Source organism: Strongylocentrotus purpuratus, unplaced genomic scaffold (genome assembly GCF_000002235.5).
Source record: "Strongylocentrotus purpuratus isolate Spur 01 unplaced genomic scaffold, Spur_5.0 spur5_scaffold_4, whole genome shotgun sequence".
Classification (NCBI taxonomy): domain Eukaryota; kingdom Metazoa; phylum Echinodermata; class Echinoidea; order Camarodonta; family Strongylocentrotidae; genus Strongylocentrotus; species Strongylocentrotus purpuratus.
In genome coordinates this window covers 30,642,923-30,666,087 of record NW_022145610.1, presented here as the reverse complement: position 1 = coordinate 30,666,087, position 23,165 = coordinate 30,642,923, and the positions used below count along the sequence as shown (strand labels likewise).

Here is a 23,165-nt window from a genome sequence, read left to right as displayed (position 1 = left end):
ATTTATTGGCAACATTTTCTGTTAATAACAATAATAATTATAACAATAATTATAATAACAACAATAACAATTACACTACTACTACTAACAATAATACATGTACATGTAATTGGAATTTAATTATATAGGGCATTTCCACAAGATATAAAGCACTACAAAGTACCAAATGTACTTTACCAATTTGAGTAAACATATTTACATTTATTTGGGTGATGCTCTATTATCTGCTGATTATAAGGTGATTTGGTAGGCAACAAGATCAGCATGTTTTTTAGCTTGTGCTTAATATGAAATCCAATCCATCTCAACACAAATGATGGATCAAAATTAGACTTTTGATGGCTATTCAATTATATGCTCATCAAAAACAATATCTTGAGAGTACAAATAATCATTTCCTACACAGCTACATGTTATATTCTGAAGACCATAGAAAATGTACCTGTATCCTATGCCATTGGAACATTATGTGATAAGAAATTCTAAAATTCTAATTTGTAATTTCAAAATATTGTTAAAAAAGTGCAAACGTGTATCCGAACTATACAATTATACCCATTTAAGAATTCATTGAGTAACAACAATCCAGCCATTACTAGTTTTCCTAAGTACCACTTACAAATATTGTGTTGTGACAAATATATCCAACTAGTCAAACAGCTAAAGACACCCTGGGTTACCGATGAATTTGTTAGTTTGTCTCATGAGAGAGATAAGCTTAGCAAAAAGGCTGATAAATCAAACCATCCACAAGCTTGGAGACATTTTAAAACCTGCCAAAATCATGAAAACAGCCTGAAAACTACCTAAAAGAAGGCATATTGTCATCGGTAAATCTTATCTAAGAAGAGTAACCCTTCTGAATTGTGGAAAGTTCTCAAGATTCTTACCCCTAACTCAACACATGGTGAATTAACCCACTAGCTTAAACCTACGTACCCTACATGCTTGTTCTGAGACTGAGCCGCTCATATTTGCCAATGCTTTCAATCAGTTCTTTGCATAAATTAAGAGTTAGACTGCTTCCAAATATCCTCTACAGAATATCCACCTTTCTTTTGAAAATCAAGCTGACATTGCTCAAAATGGCTTTTCTTTGGTTGATGTGACATAATATTTTGTGCTTAAAGAATGACAATCTGTAAAAACTTATGAGGCAACAGGCTTTATTAGAGAAAACCTCACCCCAAGAAATAACTTTGACTTAGAGATTTATTAGATTTTCTTGATAACGTGACGTACTATGTGAAGTCGTTTATCAAGTAAATGTATTCAAATTTATGGATGCTTCTTTCCCAGACGTGTGTGGTGATGAAGCATTTCATTTTACCTGCTATTATCCTTTGTACTACAATTGCCAGAATGCAAATTGCATAAATAAGTTGGTGCTCTTCTGGGGTCAAGGTTTTTCATGTCATGCTAAAAGCCTAAAAGGCATCACATCATGCCAAGAATATCTTCATTTATATATCTCTTGTAAATTTTCATAAGGAACAATTTACATCAAATGGCAGGAATACATCTCATTAGGCTATTATTATTATTATTATTATTATTATTACTTATTCTTATTATTATTATTATTATTATTATTATTATTACTTATACTTTGGGGTGAGGTTTCCTTTAATTATAGGTTATTAAAATTGGCTGCACCTATCAACAAAAAAACAATCACCAAACTTTTTAATCTATCTCTCTAATTAGGAGTAATTCCTGAAGAATGGAAGCAGGCCAGGATTACCCCCATTCACAAATGTGGGAACACAGACAATGGAATACAATTATACAGTATGTGAATATCATCTGATAACGATTCTACCAACAATCATGAAGGTGTTTAGAAAAGACTGTGCACACCTAGTTTACATGACTATTTGTTGGATTCGGACTTGCTTACTCTTACCAATTCATGTTTCCGGAAGGGTTATTCCACTAATACTGCATTGGCATATGTTAGTGACTTCTTATACAGTAATATGGATAGTGGTAAAATAACGGATTTGATTTGATTCCGTGAACTACCGGAAGTTACTATACGCATACTAAAAAGATTTTAGAGATAAAATCATGCTCAGAATACCACCCAAGAAGTTTTCAAATACTGGTCAACTGCGATAACTTGGAACAAGGGAAGCACACATCTGTGATTGCAGATAAGTTTGGCCTGTAAAGCTGAGCACTAAGTTTAACACCACTTGATAAGACGAAGAGTGACGGCTTGAAGACAGAACTACCAGATGACAGGCCTTATGCTGTTTGGTAAGAACGGCTCTGTGTACTCTGTACTCTGTGTACAAAATGGACATTTTGCAGGATCTGTAAAGAAACCATAATGAAACTCACATTGTCATAAACAAATTGTGTTATTTCAATAAAATCTAAACTAGTACGGATGACTTGCCTTATGAAATTGGTATGTATAAAGACTACAAGTTCACATTATTGATATCATTATCTTACACCTTTTTTGTATTCACTGCTGAAAAGAAGCGGACGCTACCTACTTGATCCGCACCTAAAAACATGCAACCTTTCAGAGTAGCTATAGAGTGTAGCACCTCCCATGCGCATTTGTTCCCATGGTTGTGCACATTGTTGTACATGAAATGCCTAATAATCCTATGCTGTCTGATTTTTTTTCCGCTACCTTGTCATGTAACATACAGCCAACCCATTCACAGAAACAGTGCTGGTTAACAGTTTGGGTACACCCTAGATTTTGAAATGTGTTTTAAATTCAGTGTTTGTGTCCCACATACATAATTAGCTTGCTTGGGCTCTAAAAAAGATTGAAACCAGTTTCCCTTTACCGGTATGTTTCTACATTGCACTAAAACACGATTTAGGTATGTTGAATTAAAAAAGTCCCTTCCATAGACCCTCCCCCCCCCCCCCCCCCCCCAGCCTCAAACAAAAGTCTTTCCTGGGAGGATGATTGTCTGAGGTGAATGTCCGGGGGGGGGGGGGGGTATTTGTCCTGGGGGTAATTGTCCCAATTTGAACAACTCAAGATCTCCCTTTCTAGCACGTGATGCCTAAAATTTTGGTAAGAAACCAGCCATGGATTTTTAAAGATGAAGAAGAAAATGTAAAAAGTTTACATCACACAATTTGCGATTAAATAGCTCACTTGGGCAATTGAGCTTGGAAACTTGATGGGCCTAGGTTAAAGCTAGTAACAAGAAATTTTTTAATTTACAACAAAAATAAATGGTACAGTTGCAAAAGTAGGGAAAAATACACATTTAAGATATTTCAGCAACAACAAATTTAACACACATCTATGGAAGTGATTTAAATCACTGATTTTGACAAAATAAATGAATCAAGGTGATCTAAATCATCCCTACCCTAGATGAAACTAGGCTTTAAAATGACAAACAAAACCTTCTAACCAACAGCACCTTGGCAAAATTGCCAAATTTGCTTGGGCAAATGATGCTTTATGTATTAGTATCCAAAATACCTCACAGTAATATTATTTTTTTACATGTATTTCGGCATTGTGACAAACTAATGCCTCAGTCACACCTCTGCGTATGTTGCTGCGTATTGCTGCGCTCTGCGGCGTATATCAATACGCAGCCGTGCCCAGCAATACGCAGCAAATTTGAAGGTAGCAGTCACACTATTGCGTATCTAGCTCGTAGGTAGCTCATATGCCGCTCGTACAAAGACTGCCTACGGTTGCCTATGGCCACGCTATAGCTCATAGCAGTACGATTCAATACGCAGTTTGCTCGCCATGTTGCGTATGTAGCTCGTTTGCTGCTTTTTTGCTGCTCGTTAGCCGCTTGCACCAGTTGGTCTTGTTGCGTGTCCGCTTGCTTTAGCTCGTCTGTTGTTCGTACTGATGCGTGTCGGCTCGTGCTACAGCGTACCAGCTCGTTTGGGCTGCGGCATATGTAAAAATACTAGTCCTTTTGAGGGACTGGGCATAAACATCTATCTTCTGACGATTCTACATCTACAAGAAAAATAAATCTGATGACAATAATGGCCCTGCAGCAGAGCTCTGCTTTGGTTCAGCTGGAAGAAGAGAGGCGAATGAAGATTATGAGCAAGGGAAGCTGCTGAATGAGCTGCATCAACAAAGTATCCCTCGGAGTTGTTGGGTGCGGTCCTGGATCTACTGGAGGAAGGACCAGGGACAATTCGACCAACTGATGAGGGAACTGGAAGACGAGGACCAAGAGGCATTCACGGACGTGTTGAGGCTAACCCCTGAAATGTTTAAAGAGTTAGAGCAGAGACTACATGAAAGACTGGAGAAGTGGGACACCTTCTTCAGGAAAGCCCTCTTACCCGCACTGAAGCTGGCCAGGGTGACAGCTACAAGACACTAATGTATAGCTTTAGGGTAGCCCATAATACCATTTCACTCATGGTACGTGAGATATGCACTGCCATCATTGAGGAATACGGTGATAAGCTGGTGATGTGACCTACCAGCCCACAGGAATGAAAAGCAGTCACACAGGGCTTCGAAGGCTGCTGGAATTCTCCCCAAACCTTGGTGCTTTGGACGGCAAGCATGTTGCAATCAAGTGCCCTGAGGATAGTGGGTCAATATTTTACAACTACCAGTGTTTCTACTCTATTGTACTCATGGCCCTGGTCGACGCCAAGTACAGATTTGTGTGGATAGATGTCGGAAACGAAACCTCTGATGCACAGCTCTTCAACTCGTGTGAACTAAAACAACGTCTTAAATCTGAAACCCTTGGAGTGCCTCTGCCAGAGCCTCTGTCCAACGATGATGAAGACATCCCCTACTTCTTTGTGGCAGACGAGACCTTCGCCATGACAACATGGCCAATGAAGCCGTACGCAAGGAGGGCTATGGCTAAACAAGAGAGAATTTACAACTACCGGCTGTCCCAGGCAAGGAGATTGGTGGAGAATGCTTTCGGCATTCCTACCAACCGATTTCAGTGCCTGCTGAGTACTGACCACTCTCCGACAAACCCCTTCAACCGTCAGGACCATGGTATAGGCAAGCTCCTTCTCTTGGTCACTTGAGAAGTTGACTAGGTCTTTCCGCGGCTTCTCCGCCATGTTCGTCTCGTGTTCACCCAGCGATGGTGACTCCGGAGCCGGCGGGGCGATGGGACCTAGGCAGCTTGACTGGCTTCGTCCTCGTCGTCACCCCCCCCCCCCCCTTTTCGCTTTGGCTTTCGGCATCTTTTCAGTGTTCAGTAGTTGTATATTTTTCAACTGTTGACTGCAGTATGATTCCACCCCGCCTTATATTGCCGATACGCAGCGCATAGGCAACTAATCGCAGTGATAGCGAGCTAAAGCGTGCGGCAACCAGCAACTGCGAGCTAAAGCAAACGCTGTACGAGGTAGACTCGCAGCGTAGCGAGTGGCAATCGCAAGGTTTTTTGGCTGCTGTGAGCGATGTGCGAGCAACAGCGCAACAATACGCGCAATCATGCATATAGACACGAGTTAAAGCGAGGTAATTCGTGCAGGAAACGCAGCTACACATGCTCCGAAAAAAGAGGTGCGTATGATTGCGTTTACCTGCGCTAAGCTACACGCTGTCGCTCGCATTCACTGGTTGCCACTCGTATCCGCTCGTATGCGATTTGACCTTGCGTTTGCTTGCGATAGTTTAGAAAATTTTAAAACTAGCGAGCGACCAACGCAGGCACATGCGCTAGTTTGCGTATTGAGTACGTAGTGAGCATGTTTTATTGCGCGTTATTGGGTATGACTGCCTTTGTCTGCGTTCGGGTAATACCCAGCAATACGCAAGCCAAATACACAAAGGTGTGACTGAGGCATTAGACATTGTAAGACATAAGTTGTGTCATGTTTTTCTAGACATTATTCTACACCAGACTGTAGAGCAGGGTAGAGCAAGGAGAAAATATCTGCCTACCGGTAATTCCAATTGGACACATATTTTCTGGCTGATTTCAATACCCCAAAAGCGATGGACAGTTGTAACTCCTCCAAGTATTATAATTTCTATGAGATATTTTGGAAATCTACATGTATGTACATTATTGTTTATGGAAGTAAAGGATGATTTACAGTTAATCTGGAACAATAAAAAAATGTGCTAAAGTATCATTCAAACATACCACTTTGTCTACAATCAAAATAAATTGGAAGACATATTTACTTAGGTTCAGTTGGAGAGAGAAAAAACATTATTTTCAAAAAGGCCCAAAGTTCTTACATGCTCCGAGTCATCCATCTTCTATCCACTCAGAACTGATCTCTTGAAAATGGGTACATGGCATGGTAGATTCCTTGAAGAAGATCTCTAACGTTGAGGCACTGTGATTTAAAATACAGACAAATTGCTCATTATAAGACAGTCAAAAATAATGTCATTATGCTGATACGGTACATGACCGACAATATGTTACCATATTATTTGTATGGCATGGCTGCAGATAGACCTTAAATCAGTTTATTTGTTCTAGGAAATTGCCTTTTGTCAAAATCCAAATACAGTACCTAAAATCATGTGTTGGCTGACATTAATATATCAAAATAAACAGACAAACAAAAACAAAACATACAAACACTTACAAGAGTACATCCCATCAAGTTTATATCTATTTGTAAATCCATTACTTGTAAATAATACCAGTAAAAAAGAATTTAAATGAACAATGGATACTCAATTCAATACAATTCAGTTCACCAACGTAAGTGTATAATAGAGAGGGGTAAAGGCTAGATGATAATATGAAGTTAATATCCCCTACATGTAGTCTTAATAAACAATAATACAATAATACTCGGGGGGGGGGGGGGGGGTTACAGGCGGGTTACAGCCCCCAGCTGCGTTTGCCAATGGCAGAGCGGTCTCTGTTATCACAGATGAAAGCGTGAAAAGATGTTGTATTTCAGTATCAATAACATGGATTAGGCCCGCCATGTGTATTGTATCGACAGAGAAAATACTAATCAACATTAAAAAAGACTCTCCGTTATGTAACCCTATTGTTGCCTTCCTTTATGAATAACTTGTATGGATGGCCTGGTGGTCTCCATCATTGGCGTAGATCCTTACTTGATACCTATTTTTGAGGGGGGATGAATGAATAGATCACCCCCCTCCCCCCTGAACAATGGGTATTAAGTAATGATCTACGACACTGGTCTCCATTATCAGAAAGGGAAAGGGGCACATATTGTTAAAAAGGAAATTATCATAGGTGAAAAGGGGCACTGATGAGAATAAAAAAAGGGGCACTTATACTGAAGGATAAAGAGCAATATTTTAGAAAAGAAAAAGGGCATGTGTCAAATAAGAGGGGAAGTTATTAGAGGTGAAAAAGGACACTCATTAGTGATGAAAAGAGCACTTATCAGGAGGGGAAGGGGCATTTGTAAAAGTAAAACCAGTATCTCTCAGATTTGAATAGGGGCAATTATAAGAGGTGAAGGGGGCACTTATCTGAAGTGAAAAGGGGTAACTTCTCGTACCTGAAAAGGGATACTTACTAGAGATTAAAAAGGGCACTTTAAATGCGAATAGGAAATGGACACTTATTGCAAAGGAAAATGGACACATGTCAAATTAAAAGGGGCACTTATCAGAGGTGAAAGGAACACTTTTTGGGTACTCTGAAAAGTGAGGGGAGGGGGCATGGGTATATTGTCTGCAAGATTCAGACTAATATTCGCAAAATATGAATTAAACGCTTCTGCTTTTACTATCATTGAGCAGAACATTCCGGTTTTTTTTGCACTATCCACCAAACAGAAGGAATAGCATGTGTAATTCAGTACAATATCATCATAATCTTGAATTAACCAAAACTATTTAAGATATGCTTTACTATACACATTCCATAGATCCTGGTGGGCATGGGCTGCAGCACCTTCTCTTTGGAATACTTTACCATTTAATTTGAGAATCATAACTTCCTTAGAGACCTTTAAATCAAAGCTGAAATCTTATCTTTTTTAACGATACCTGTATTTGGCACTATGACACTCATCCAAACTCTCTCATTCTTTATATTTTTTTTGTGGGCCTCGGAATAGAATTGTCTAGATAGACGGCACGATATAAATGCCTATTATTAATTTTAATGGAGATGATATCAGTCGATCTTTCTTCAATTTAAATTTACAAAATTTCCATCAAAGGTACGCATCAGATTGCACTATTTGAAGTGAAAAATTGCAAAAGCTCCATACTGTGTCAAACTCAAGGCTCAAAATACACAGGGGTAGCGGGCGCTTGGCCCCTGTGAGCTTCATAATCGCCTCCGTCAGATTGCTCACAGGGACGATTGCAAATCTGGTGATTCCAAAAGACCAGCAAATAATAAATCTCGACCAGTAAATCAACCGAAAGCTATATTTAGTAAAAGGAAACCAGTTGGCGAGGAGGCGACTGCACGGGCTTGGACCAGAAATTTCGTACAGAGGTAGGAGATCTGACCATTAGAGCATACAGTAACTTGTAAAGTTGTAAGAGGGAAATAATACCGAAAATGATGAAATAGCAAAGAATTTAGGAGTATCATGGGTACCACCAATTCAATGGAAATTTGTATTTAAAAAAAAAGCCCCCGTCAGTACTAAAAGAGCCCCCGTGAGAAGGCTCACGGGGGGCTCTTTTTTTGGAAGAGCCCCCGTGGACAAAAAATTAATTTGAGCCCTGGTCAGACTGAAATCAGAGTTTTGTTTTCTCTTTATTTAATACAGAGCCTGTATTCAGCAATCCCCCTCCCCCATTCCAACTGAAATTAAAGATTTGTTTTCTCTTTCTTTTATACAGAACATGTATTAGGCGAGCCCCACCCCCCCCCCCCCTCCCCTTCAACCTGTGGTTACGCCAGTCACATTTCCCTACTCTTACTCGACTATGATATGTCTGACTTAAATTATAGTTTTGTTTTCTCTTTATTTAATAAAGAGCCTATTTTAAGCGAGCCCTCCCCCTCCCGATTCCCCCCGTGGCTACGCCAATCAAATTTTCCTACTCTTTCTTGAATATTAGAGTTCCGACTAAATTGAAGGTTTGTTTTCTCTTTATTTAAAACAGAGCTTGTATTGGTGGGGGAACCCCTCCCCCATTCCTCATTTAATACAGAGCCTGAATTAGGTCTCACCTAATACAGGCTCAGTACTAAAAGAGCCCCCATGAGAAGGCTCACAGGGGCTCTTTTAGTACTGAGGGGGGCTCATATTTTGTACAAATTTCCATTGAATTGGTACCCATGATACTCCTCAATTCTTTGCTATTTCATCATTATCATTTATTTAAGTCAGCATTTTCCCTCTTACAAACTTACAAGTTACATATCTGTTACTGACTTTCATCCCGTCATGACAATCCCTGCATAGCCCCCCCCCCCTATGATCTCGGCCGTGAAACGAAAATTTGCATACATGTCAAGTCAAGTGTATAGAATACTATGGTAATTTCAATTTTTTTGAAAAATTCACTCATTTGCATATTTATGGTAATTTATGCAAATAAGGTCATCAAATTCACATTTTTGCCCATGAAACAGACATTATTCATATTTAAGCATTCTTTCTCACTACATATATTTGTTAGACCATTTGGAATGATAAAGAGTAGGGAAATGCGATTAGCGTAGCCACTGGGTGAAGAGGGAGGGGGGGGGGGAGCTCACCTATAAAGGTAATGTATAAAATAAAGAGAAAACAAAGTAATTTCAGTCTGACTTTTTATGGTCGAGAAAGAGTTGGGAAATGTGATTAGCGTAGCCATGGGGAATGGGTGGGGGGGGGGGGGGGGAGCTCGCCTATGAAGGTCATGTATTAAATAAAGAGAAAACAAAGTAATTTCAGTCTGACTTTTTATGGTCGAGAAAGAGTTGGGAAATGTGATTGGCGTAGCCATGGGGAATGGGTGGGGGGGGGGGGAGGGCTCGCTTAATTCAGGCTCTGTATTAAATGGGAATGGGGGGGGGGGGGAAGGGCTCGTTTAATTCAGGCTCTGTATTAAATGGGGAATGGGGGGGGGGGGAGGGCTCGCTTAATTCAGGCTCTGTATTAAATAAAGAGAAAACAAACTATAAGTTTAGTCGGAGGTATCATATTTGAGAAAGAGTAGGGAAATGCGATTGGCGTAGCCACGGGGTGAAGGGGAAGTGGGGGGGGGGGGGGGAGCTCACCTATAAAGGTAATGTATAAAATAAAGAGAAAACAAAGTAATTTCAGTCTGACTTTTATGGTCGAGAAAGAGTTGGGAAATGTGATTGGCGTAGCCATGGGGAATGGGTGGGTGGGGGGGGGGGGGAGGGCTCGCTTAATTCAGGCTCTGTATTAAATGGGGAATGGGGGGGGGAAGGGCTCGCTTAATTCAGGCTCTGTATTAAATGGGGAATGGGGGGGGAGGGCTCGCTTAATTCAGGCTCTGTATTAAATGGCGAATGGGGGGGGGGGGAAGGGCTCGCTTAATTCAGGCTCTGTATTAAATGGGGAATGGGGGGGGGGAGGGCTCGCTTAATTCAGGCTCTGTATTAAATGGGGAATCGGGGGGGGGGGAGGGCTAGCTTAATTCAGGCTCTGTATTAAATAAAGAAAATACAAATCTTTTATTTTAGTTGGAACTCTCATATTCGAGTAAGAGAGAGGAAAAGGTGATTGGCGTAGCCAAGGGGTAAAGGGAGCGGAGGGCTCACTTAATACAGACTCTGCATTAAATAAAGAGAAAACAAACTATAAGTTTAGTCGGACGTATCATATTTGAGAAAGAGTAGGGAAATGTAATTGGCGTAGCCACGGGGTGAAGAGGGAGGGGGGGGGGGAGCTCACCTATGAAGGTAATGTATAAAATAAAGAGAAAACAAAGTAATTTCAGTCTGACTTTTTATGGTCGAGAAAGAGTTGGGAAATGTGATTGGCGTAGCCATGGGGAATGGGTGGGGGGGGGAGGGCTCGCTTAATTCAGGCTCTGTATTAAATAGGGAATGGGGGGGGGGGAAGGCTCGCTTAATTCAGGCTCTGTATTAAATGGGGAATGGGGGGGGGGAGGGCTCGCTTAATTCAGGCTCTGTATTAAATGGGGAATGGGGGGGGGGGAGGGCTAGCTTAATTCAGGCTCTGTATTAAATAAAGAAAATACAAATCTTTTATTTTAGTTGGAACTCTCATATTCGAGTAGGAGAGAGGAAAAGGTGATTGGCGTAGCCAAGGGGTAAAGGGAGCGGAGGGCTCACTTACTACAGACTCTGCATTAAATAAAGAGAAAACAAAACTATAAGTTTAGTCGGACGTATCATATTTGAGAAAGAGTAGGGAAATGTGATTGGCGTAGCCACGGGGTGAAGGGGGAGGGGGGGGGGGGAGCTCGCCTATGAAGGTCATGTATAAAAATAAAGAGAAAACAAAGTAATTTCAGTCTGACTTTTTATGGTCGAGAAAGAGTTGGGAAATGTGATTAGCGTAGCCATAAGGGAATGGGTGGGGGGGGGGGGAGCTCGCCTATGAAGGTCATGTATTAAATGGGGAATGGGGGGGGGGAGGGCTCGCTTAATTCAGGCTCTGTATTAAATGGGGAATGGGGGGGGGGGGAGGGCTCGCTTAATTCAGGCTCTGTATTAAATGGGGAATGGGGGGGGGGAGGGCTCGCTTAATTCAGGCTCTGTATTAAATGGGGAATGGGGGGGGGGGGGAGGGCTAGCTTAATTCAGGCTCTGTATTAAATAAAGAAAATACAAATCTTTTATTTTAGTTGGAACTCTCATATTCGAGTAGGAGAGAGGAAAAGGTGATTGGCGTAGCCAAGGGGTAAAGGGAGCGGAGGGCTCACTTACTACAGACTCTGCATTAAATAAAGAGAAAACAAACTATAAGTTTAGTCGGACGTATCATATTTGAGAAAGAGTAGGGAAATGTGATTGGCGTAGCCACGGGGTGAAGAGGAAGGGGGGGGGGAGCTCACCTATGAAGGTAATGTATAAAATAAAGAGAAAACAAAGTAATTTCAGTCTGACTTTTTATGGTCGAGAAAGAGTTGGGAAATGTGATTGGCGTAGCCATGGGGAATGGGTGGGGGGGGGGGAGGGCTCGCTTAATTCAGGCTCGGTATTAAATAGGGAATGGGGGGGAGGGGGAGGGCTCGCTTAATTCAGGCTCTGTATTAAATGGGGAATGGGGGGGGGGGGGAGGGAGGGCTAGCTTAATTCAGGCTCTGTATTAAATAAAGAAAATACAAATCTTTTATTTTAGTTGGAACTCTCATATTCGAGTAGGAGAGAGGAAAAGGTGATTGGCGTAGCCAAGGGGTAAAGGGAGCGGAGGGCTCACTTACTACAGACTCTGCATTAAATAAAGAGAAAACAAACTATAAGTTTAGTCGGACGTATCATATTTGAGAAAGAGTAGGGAAATGTGATTGGCGTAGCCACGGGGTGAAGAGGAAGGGGGGGGGGGAGCTCACCTATGAAGGTAATGTATAAAATAAAGAGAAAACAAAGTAATTTCAGTCTGACTTTTTATGGTCGAGAAAGAGTTGGGAAATGTGATTGGCGTAGCCATGGGGAATGGGTGGGGGGGGGGAGGGCTCGCTTAATTCAGGCTCGGTATTAAATAGGGAATGGGGGGGGGGGAAGGCTCGCTTAATTCAGGCTCTGTATTAAATGGGGAATGGGGGGGGGGAGGGCTCGCTTAATTCAGGCTCTGTATTAAATGGGGAATGGGGGGGGGGAGGGCTAGCTTAATTCAGGCTCTGTATTAAATAAAGAAAATACAAATCTTTTATTTTAGTTGGAACTCTCATATTCGAGTAGGAGAGAGGAAAAGGTGATTGGCGTAGCCAAGGGGTAAAGGGAGCGGAGGGCTCACTTACTACAGACTCTGCATTAAATAAAGAGAAAACAAAACTATAAGTTTAGTCGGACGTATCATATTTGAGAAAGAGTAGGAAAATGCGATTGGCGTAGCCACGGGGTGAAGGGGGAGGGGGGGGGGGGAGCTCGCCTATGAAGGTCATGTATAAAAATAAAGAGAAAACAAAGTAATTTCAGTCTGACTTTTTATGGTCGAGAAAGAGTTGGGAAATGTGATTAGCGTAGCCATGGGGAATGGGTGGGGGGGGGGGGGGGAGCTCGCCTATGAAGGTCATGTATTAAATGGGGAATGGGGGGGGGGAGGGCTCGCTTAATTCAGGCTCTGTATTAAATGGGGAATGGGGGGGGGGGAGGGCTCGCTTAATTCAGGCTCTGTATTAAATGGGGAATGGGGGGGGGGAGGGCTCGCTTAATTCAGGCTCTGTATTAAATGGGGAATGGGGGGGGGGGGAGGGCTAGCTTAATTCAGGCTCTGTATTAAATAAAGAAAATACAAATCTTTTATTTTAGTTGGAACTCTCATATTCGAGTAGGAGAGAGGAAAAGGTGATTGGCGTAGCCAAGGGGTAAAGGGAGCGGAGGGCTCACTTACTACAGACTCTGCATTAAATAAAGAGAAAACAAACTATAAGTTTAGTCGGACGTATCATATTTGAGAAAGAGTAGGGAAATGTGATTGGCGTAGCCACGGGGTGAAGAGGAAGGGGGGGGGGGGGGGAGCTCACCTATGAAGGTAATGTATAAAATAAAGAGAAAACAAAGTAATTTCAGTCTGACTTTTTATGGTCGAGAAAGAGTTGGGAAATGTGATTGGCGTAGCCATGGGGAATGGGTGGGGGGGGGGGAGGGCTCGCTTAATTCAGGCTCGGTATTAAATAGGGAATGGGGGGGAGGGGGAGGGCTCGCTTAATTCAGGCTCTGTATTAAATGGGGAATGGGGGGGGGGGGAGGGAGGGCTAGCTTAATTCAGGCTCTGTATTAAATAAAGAAAATACAAATCTTTTATTTTAGTTGGAACTCTCATATTCGAGTAGGAGAGAGGAAAAGGTGATTGGCGTAGCCAAGGGGTAAAGGGAGCGGGGGGCTCACTTAATACAGACTCTGCATTAAATAAAGAGAAAACAAACTATAAGTTTAGTCGGACGTATCATATTTGAGAAAGAGTAGGGAAATGCAATTGGCGTAGCCACGGGTGAAGGGGGAGGGGGGGGGGAGCTCACCTATGAAGGTAATGTATAAAATAAAGAGAAAACAAAGTAATTTCAGTCTGACTTTTTATGGTCGAGAAAGAGTTGGGAAATGTGATTAGCGTAGCCATGGGGAATGAGTGGGGGGGGGGGGGGGGAGGGCTTGCTTAATTCAGGCTCTGTATTAAATAGGGCATGGGGGAGGGGGGTTCCCCCTTATACAGGCTTTCTATTAAATAAAGAGAAGACAAAACTTCAATTTCAGTCAGAACTAAAATAGTCGATAAAGAGTAAGAAAATGTGATTGGCGTAGCCAGGTGGTAAGGGGAGGGGGGCTCACCTAATACAGGCTCTATATTAAATAAAGAGAATACAAATAAAAGAGGCCTGTATTATATAAAAGGAAAATAAATATCTTTAAATTAGTTGGAACTCTCATAGTCGAGAAAGAGTAAATAAATGTGATTTGCATAGCCAGGGGATAAAGGGGGGGGGGTGGCTCACCTAAAAGAGGCCTGTATTATATAAAAGGAAAAAATATCATTAAATTAGTTGAAGCTCTCATAGTCGAGAAAGAGTAAGTAAATTTGATTGGCGTAGCCAAGCAGGAATGGGGAGGGGGGAGGGCTCACTTAATACAGACTCTATATTAAATAAAGAGAATACAAATCTTTAATTTTAGTTTGAACTTGGAACTCTCATAGTCGAGAAAGAGTAAATAAAGGCAATTTGCATAGCCAAGGGGTAAAGGGGGGGAGGGGGGGGGGGGCTCACCTAATAGAGTCCCTGTATTGTACAAATATCTTTAAATTAGTCTGAACTCTCATAGGCAAGAAAGAGTAAGTAACTGTGATTGGCGTTGCCAGGGGGAAAAGTGGGGTTAGGGGGGTTAGGGGTTAGGGGGGTTGGGGGGGGGGAGGGCTCGCTCAACACAGACTCTGTATAAAATATAGAGAAAACAAATATTTAATTTCAGTCAGAACTATAACAGTCAATAAAGAGTAAGTAAATGTGATTGGCGCAGTCAAGCGGGAATGGGGAGAGGGAGGGCTCACTTAATACAGGCGCTTCATTAAATAAAGAGAATACAAATGTTTAATTTAGTCGAGAAAGAGTAAATAAATGTGATTTGCATAGCCAGGGGGTAGGGGGGGGATTGGCTCACCTAAAAGAGGCCCTGTATTATATAAAAGGAAAATAAATATCTTTAAATTAGTTGGAACTCTCGTAGTCGAGAAAGAGTAAGTAAATGTGATTGGCGTAGTTAAGCAGGGAATGGGGAGGGGGGGGGGGGTGGCTCGCTCAATACAGACTCTGTATAAAATATAGAGAAAACAAATATTTAATTTCAGTCAGAACTATAATAATTGTTAAAGAGTAAGTAAATGTGTTTGGCATAACCATTAGGTGGCTCACCTAATAGAGTCCCTGTATTGTACGAATATCTTTAAATTAGTCTGAACTCTCATAGGCAAGAAAGAGTAAGTAACTGTGATTGGCGTAGCCAGGGGGGAAAGGGGGGTTAGGGTGGGGGGGGGAGGGCTCGCTCAATACAGACTCTGTATAAAATATAGAGAAAACAAATATTTAATTTCAGTCAGAACTATAATAGTCGATAAAGAGTAAGTTAATGTGTTTGGCATAACCAAAGGTTGAAGGGGGGGGGGGGGGGGGGGCTCGCCTTATACAGGCTCTGTATAAAATAAAGAGAAAATAAGGTAATTTCAGTTAGACGTATCATAGTCGAGAAAGAGTAGGGAAATATAAAGGGCATAGCCACGGGGTAAAGGAAGGGGGGATCTGGAGCTCACCTAATACAGGTTATATATAAAATAAAGAGAAACAAATCTTGAATTTCAGTCGGAACTATTAATAGACTAGATAGAGTACGCAAATATGATTAGTGTAGCCACGGGTGGGGGGGGGGGGGAGGGGAGGCTCGCCTTATAAAATGCAGCCTCTGTATTAAATAAAGGGGAAAAAGTAATTTCAGTCTGACTTTTTATAGTCGAGAAAGAGTTATGAAATATGATTGGCGTAGCCACATAGAATGGGGGGGGGGAGGGCTCGCTTATTACGGGCTCTGCATTAAATGAAGAGAAATCTTAGGTTACCCAACGCTAATTCTGAAGAATTCTGTTTCTTAAGTAAGGACAAATATTAAAAATAATGTCAGGAAAAAGAGGAAGCTGGGCATTACTATTTACTATTTTGCGATTTTTCTTTTCTTCTCCAAAGATGGCTGCCGCACCAAATATAGCTTGCCAAGTCTATTTTATTCACATATATTATGCTATGTGAGTATACTGATGCCATGTATGACAAAACAAATGATTTGTATCACCTTAAAATAGAAGCTATTTGAACAAAATTTATATCAAAGGGTCTAGAATCTAACCATTTTTTTTTAATTTTTTTTTTTTTTTTGGGGGGGGGGGTATATTTCAACTAAATAGTAAATAGTAAAAAAAAGGAGGCAGCGGCCAAAAAGGAGGTGGGCAGGGACGAGAAACACTTTATTTTTGTTACTTGGTCTAACGCTAAACCTAATCTAAACCCTAACTCTAACTCTAACCCTAACCCTAACTCTAACCCTAACCCTAACCTAACCCTAACCTAACCCTAATTATCCCTAACCCTAACCCTAGGTCTATGACGTTTATGTACATGAATCCTAAAGTTAAGCCGAGTAATTGACTAAATTACTGTTTGAAATCAACTGTTCTCAGCCTGAACGTCCGGATAAACAACCTGTTTATCAAACAAACGGCCGAGGGTAAAGAATTATGAGCTCGCGTACTCTCTTCGGAACAGCAGCTTCCCCCTGCCAGAGTTCTGGGGAGCTTGCTGATTAGATCTACGTAATATTCACAACACAAACATCACAGAAAAGACGGAGATCTTATCCGTCATTTACAAATTGCTTACCAAAATTGTTGATCAGGGCTTGAAGTCGAATGCGATGAATAAACAAAATGATGGCCACCGACTTCCTACGTGTCTTTCATGATTTTGTGAGAGATTAGACACACTGTTCACTCCGACTGGGATCAGAATCGTGACAAATGTACTCGCTTTAGAGCCCCATATGTTTTACACGTAGAAGTCACTTTCGAACAAAAGAGGGCGTATTTTTAACAACATTAGAAATAACCCTTTTTCCAAACAGATTTTTAACTCATAAAAGTGGAAAAATATAGTTCTAAAATCCTATAAAAGCAAAATCTAACGTCTGTTTGATATTTCAGAGTAGCATTTGAGCAAAAATAAAACAAATGTATGGTCAAACTAGGTGTATGAATTGACCCGAAAGCTGGTTCACAATGACAATCTCCCATTCATTCATACACATTCTCTAGAGATGCCTTAAATTTCACCATGAAATATTTAAGTTTCCAATGCTAAATTTCCTTTTATTTCAACAAAAAACGAAAAATAGTTGTTAAATAATCAATTTAATAGCATTCATCTATAATCTTCATCGAAAAATTTGAAACTATGAAGGAAACTAAAACCTAAATTTTGTTCCACAATGACAAATTTTATAGATGGGCTATTCGTCCAAAACAAATATTTAATATGTAAAAAATTAATTAAAAATATTTTCTTGCATAATTTCAGGGAAAAAATTATTTTTTTATTTTATTTAGGCTCTATTCTTTGTGTGGAGCACCATCAATTCTTACTGCACTACTTTTATTACAATTACAGATAAGTTTTAGTTTTGGAGAGAAAAACGTTTTTTTATATAGATGTACATACTTAACTAGTATATTGTTCATCTTGTCTTTTTTGCAATTTTTCGAAAACTGAAAAACGAATTGAAAAATCAATTAAATGATCAAAAAGGAATAGAAAAGCTCTTTATATCTCTTTTGGAGAATATGGAATTCGTCAAGAAATGAAAAACCTATGTGGCTTTACATAAAATTTGGTTCACTTTCACATGTTAAAGAGAGAGAGAGAGGCGGTGAGGGGGAGAGAGAGAGAGATAGAGAGAGATAGAGAGAGAGAGAGAGAGAGAGAGAGAGAGAGGGAGAGAGAGGGAGAGAGAGAGGGGGAAAGAGAGAGAAAGAAAGAGGAAGAGAGAGACAGAGAGAGACAGAGAGAGGGAGGGAGGAGGTAGAGAGAGAGAGAGAGAAAGAGAGATCGATCACAGTCTTACCAGTGAAGTCACAGAGTACGAAGGAAGATAAGGGAGAGGAAGATAGGAGAGAGAGGTAGGTAAAGAGAGAGAAAGAAAGAGAGAGATGACAGTCTTACCAGTGAAGTCGCAGAGTATGAAGGAAGGCAGACAGTCCCTCCATGAAGAGGAGGATACTGATTGTCAGGACACCCCATATAGCGAAGATGGCCCAGATTGCAAACGCTCCCACATACCCGTTCATCCTCAGACCTATAGCCAGCATCATGTTCCACAGCACTTCAGACAACTCTGAAAAAAGAATTGAGATGTACAGAAATTGGGTAATTAATAATAGTTAATAATAATAATAATAATTATAGGCATTTCTATAGCGCCGTCTTTCTAGAAATTCTTTTCTGAGGTGAATTGATTATTACCTAGGTTTTAGCTTAGCTGACATTACAGCGCTCCAGCATTTCAAGGAATAAATTCCTGCCAGTTACCCATTTACCTCACCTGGGTCGAGTGTGGCAAATGAAGATTAATGCCAGGCCAAAGGACATTAGTGCCGTGTCAGGAATCAAACCACGACCTTTGAATTTCAAGTCAAGTGCTTAAACCACTCGACTACGACTTCTACAGAGCCTCAAACAGAATCTCTGTAATATGAGGTATCACCACCACCACTACTACCGCCACTGCATGTACCATTACTACTACCACCACTAATACATGTAATATCACCATGACCATCACCACAAACACCATCGTTTACTATCAACACTGATGCTACCCCTACCATGACCATTTATAACCATACCACCATTATCACCATGAACACTCTCATATTACCAGCACGATCCAAACGGAAAGCCCATGACTAACACCATGATCAACGCCTATAATATATAATATGCCGTTCCTGTACAGTCAGGGAATAATTTTCCTCAAATATTTTGATTAGCAATTTCAGCTGATGGATAAATATTTCAAATGAAATTCTGTACATTTCTATGGAAGGAAACTGCTACACAAACAATATTTTGTATAGCAGTCATGCAAAAATGCGTAGCAAATTGCGATGCGATACCAGGAAAATTATTCCCTGACAGTGCAAATCATATTATGATATAATGTCTCTATGCACTTCCAAAGGACTTTGAATATTCTTTAGCTCCAGCAACCATAGCACTCAGTACATTCATGGAATACATCCTACCAGGTACCCACTCACTACACTTGGGTCAAGTGTGGCAAATGTAGATTAACGTCTTGCCAAAGGACATTAATGTCGCTGAGAATTCAAACTTAGTGGTTTGTGGTTCACAGTCTGAAGACTTATTCACTAGACCACAACACCTCTACACCCCTAACTATGCCTCTAACACCATCACCAACACCACTACCACCCATCACCCGACTACAGATCACAAGGTACAGGGTTCAAGTCCCGCCGCGGCACTAATATCCTTTGGCAAGACGTCTTGACACAAAAAAACAGTATCCTAAAAAATCAGATTTTCACAAAAGCTCAACACTACCACTGGACCGTCGGCTCCGGGCCAGTAAAATTTCAGAAAAATGTTTGCTCTTTCGTTAAAATTTAATGAGAAAATAGGAAAGTAAAGTTTTGGTTGGGGTTGCGGGGGTTTACTTGTACATATTTCTATGCGATTCCACTGATTTTATGGGTAAAAAAATAAAAAATTGTATTTTGAGATTTTAAGATTGCATTTCACTCTTATTATCGTACTAAATACGATTAAATCGTATTGGTTGGCATCTCTGCATTTGCCACTCTTCACCCAGGTGTAAATGGGTACCTGATATGCTTGAGCGCTAGTTACTTTGGCACCCTTGTTACGACCAGGGTAATATGTGTAAAACGCCATGAGCGTCAGAACCTGACGGATACCGGCGCTTTATAATTAACCATATTATTATTATTATCATTTCTAACACCCATACCATCACTGCCACCAACATCACCACCACCATTAACACCACCACCACCATCACCACCGCCACCACCATCACTACCACCACCACCACTATTACCACCACCACCACCACCGCTACCACCACTACCACCATTGCCTTACCAGCGTGAGCCAAGCTGAGAGCCCAGAGTCGTAGATAAGACGCTGTGTGTGAGATACATCCAAGGCAGTACTCAATGGTGTGGATAGCTTGGTAGACGAATGTATCACCAAAATCAAACTGGAATAAAGAAAAAATATTCATGTAAGAAAAAAAACACATCACTAACCATTCCCACTAACCATTCCTCTTAAATCTACTATTGCAGCTACATGTACAGGGTTCCACAGTACACTAAATTTCTTTCTGAGGGTCAATGCAATTCCCTGATTTTTCCATAGCCTGATATTTTTTTCCTACAAACTCTAAGACTTTTCTCTGTTTAAAAAAAAAAAGTGATCTATTTTCTTTCAGGTTTTTCCGATATTCTGGATAGATGTCAACCTTGCAGATCACAATCACTCAACTAAAGAGCTTGTGTTCTAATGAATGTGATTTTTTGGGGGGTGAGCTTTCTCATCAATTTCATTTCAGTTTGAGAGAATATTAGAGAAGAAATTAGAAAGTATCACTCTAAATCAAATGCCCTCATATTTGAAATATGACAAGAAAGATGTGATATGTTTGTACCAAACTTTCACGCCACATGTGTGTGCAATCCCGGGTACACATTTTTTTGTGCAGTGCAAGTGACTTTCTGCGAGACTGAATCAATTTCTTAAAATTTTACATTTTCAAAAACCTCACAGTAATCACAATCAATCTTTCTCATTTACTTTCAGACAGATTATATCCATCAAAGTAAAATCCCTTGACCATAACTCAACTTTATCTCAAAAAATCAGTACAGTGTCACCTTTTAGTGATATTTCTCAAATTTATAGAAATTACATATTGTCCATGATCAGGAGGAACAAAAATCACAGAAAATATAAGTCCATTTCCCATGCAGTACATTGTGGCATTCTTGAATAAGAACAATTTAATTGTACGTAATCATTACAATATCAAAATTGGCAACACAGTGTGAAATACATCATCACTATTTTGTGTACACAGTGGCATTTTTATGTTGAATTTAGCCATTTACATTGGTTCATTTCATATTTATTTGTATTTTGTTTCAACCATGTAGGAGTAGAAATTAAGGATAATCACTTCCCATTTGAAGTGGAAAAAGTGATTTATTTAGACCTCACAATACTGTGAGCTGCTAGGATCTCCAACCTTTTCTTCCATAACTATTAAAGATGAAGTTGAGTTCTGGTCATGCGATTGCATTGTGAAAGAAACGGTGTGGAATCAACCAGGAAAGGTTGATCATCTAGCATATAAGAATTTGTGTGTATTGCAAGGTTCTGGAATCATCAAAATGATAAGAAATTTGGCCAAGTCTTGGTAAAGTTACAAACACTGTACATAGAAAGATGTATATGGGACTACACGAACACGTGGCATAAAAATCCTACCCTGGATTTGTACGATGTTACATGACATATTTAGAATATGAAGGCATTTGAAGAGCCATGCTTTTCAGGGAACATGTCTTATCTGATGTTCTTCCACACTTGCGCAATAAAGAATGATAACAATCTCAAATTATTTTTCACCTCTTCCCAGAACTCAACCTTCTCTTTAAAGGTACATGTATGATTACTCACATCATCATCCTTTGAAGCATTGTGAGCGGCACCGCTTGTCTCTGCTTCTAGTTCATCATGATGCAGTACCTCGGCAGTCTCCTCACTCTTACCCGACAGCATACGTACGTCACGATACATCACAGCCTGGTCATGCAAATAATAATACAAATAATAATCATATAAGATTTATACAGCGCTGGTATACAGATACAGTTTCTAAGCGCTCTACATAACAAATGAAATCAAATTTACGTTTAATCTAAATATGTAATAAGGATCAACAAGAAACGTGAAATGGACATTGTGCTTGATTAAGACGAAACAAATGCTCTTACTTTAATAACTAACAGCGTATAACAATAACATGATAATAAAAAATGAAAATGAAAATACAATAATTAAGTAACATATATGAAACTGCAAAGATAAACGTGCAAGGGGGTAATTTGGAACTCACCACTAATCCATTAATACTGCTGCCCAAATTTAGGGCACTCTTGGAGTGCCCCCAACTTTTTAGACAGGCCCAAATCTATTTATACTGCCATCAAAGGGATCTGGTAACTCATGCTGCAATCATAATTATAAACCTTTAAGTCATTCAGGAATCCCATGACTTTTACAAGTCGATCGTCTGTCTGATTATCAAGGTATTTATGAAAATCGAAATTTCATTTTGCGTTTTTCTAACGGTTTTCATAACACTACAGTCTGTTGGGGAAAATGAGTATGGTAAAACGGGTCACTCAAAGATTTTTTACTTTTTTGAGGCACTTCATGATCATTTTGGGCTTCAATATTACACCATATCACAGACACTGATACCACATAGGGCCATGCATCTCAGATTTAACATTGTTAAACGATGCCATTAAGGACCACCCAACTGCACAAGAATGTTGCCACGGTAACCCTCTTAGATCACTGCGATCATTCATACTGGAGTTAGGGCGCCCCTGGACCAGTCTGGGGTATCCACTGGACGGCGCTAACTATGAGGCACCCTAAATTCTTCTTACCCACTTGTACCGGGAGGTAGACCGCCCCTGGAAAGGACATGAGGCAGTCTAAATCCCAGTATAAATGGGGTAATCAATAATCATACTGATATATACTTTAAAAAAGAAATGAGCTCAGAGCAAAACTATGCCATATTGTGCTTACAGGACCCTCGGGAATAACAGTCGATACTGATGAGGCTACCCTTGGTAAAACATACATATTACTAGCAGGACCCGCAGAAATCCGCGGGATTCTAGAGGGGGCGGGGGGTGTAAATAGATATATAGAGACTGTCTAAATTAAAACCACCAAGAACTTTATTTGCCATTCAGTCCATTAAAAAATATAAATGCTT

General features: G+C 40.4%; 1 protein-coding gene and 1 long non-coding RNA gene across 2 annotated transcripts in view; both read right to left on the bottom strand.

The window, feature by feature from the left end:
* Positions 1-23,165, bottom strand: part of LOC100893129 (V-type proton ATPase 116 kDa subunit a) — a 64,924-nt gene that overhangs the window by 14,433 nt on the left and 27,326 nt on the right. The window contains exons 18-20 of the mRNA XM_030997764.1: positions 21,827-21,952; positions 20,228-20,345; positions 18,263-18,434 (exon numbers count right to left, since the gene is read on the bottom strand). Of these exons, the coding sequence (XP_030853624.1) occupies positions 18,263-18,434; positions 20,228-20,345; positions 21,827-21,952 (416 nt within the window). The remainder of the gene's footprint in view (positions 1-18,262; positions 18,435-20,227; positions 20,346-21,826; positions 21,953-23,165) is intronic.
* Positions 1,614-17,468, bottom strand: LOC115929217. Its single transcript, XR_004066381.1, has 3 exons — positions 16,928-17,468; positions 6,197-6,297; positions 1,614-2,319 (listed from the first exon to the last, which is right to left on the bottom strand). It is a non-coding gene; the product is annotated as an uncharacterized LOC115929217 (long non-coding RNA).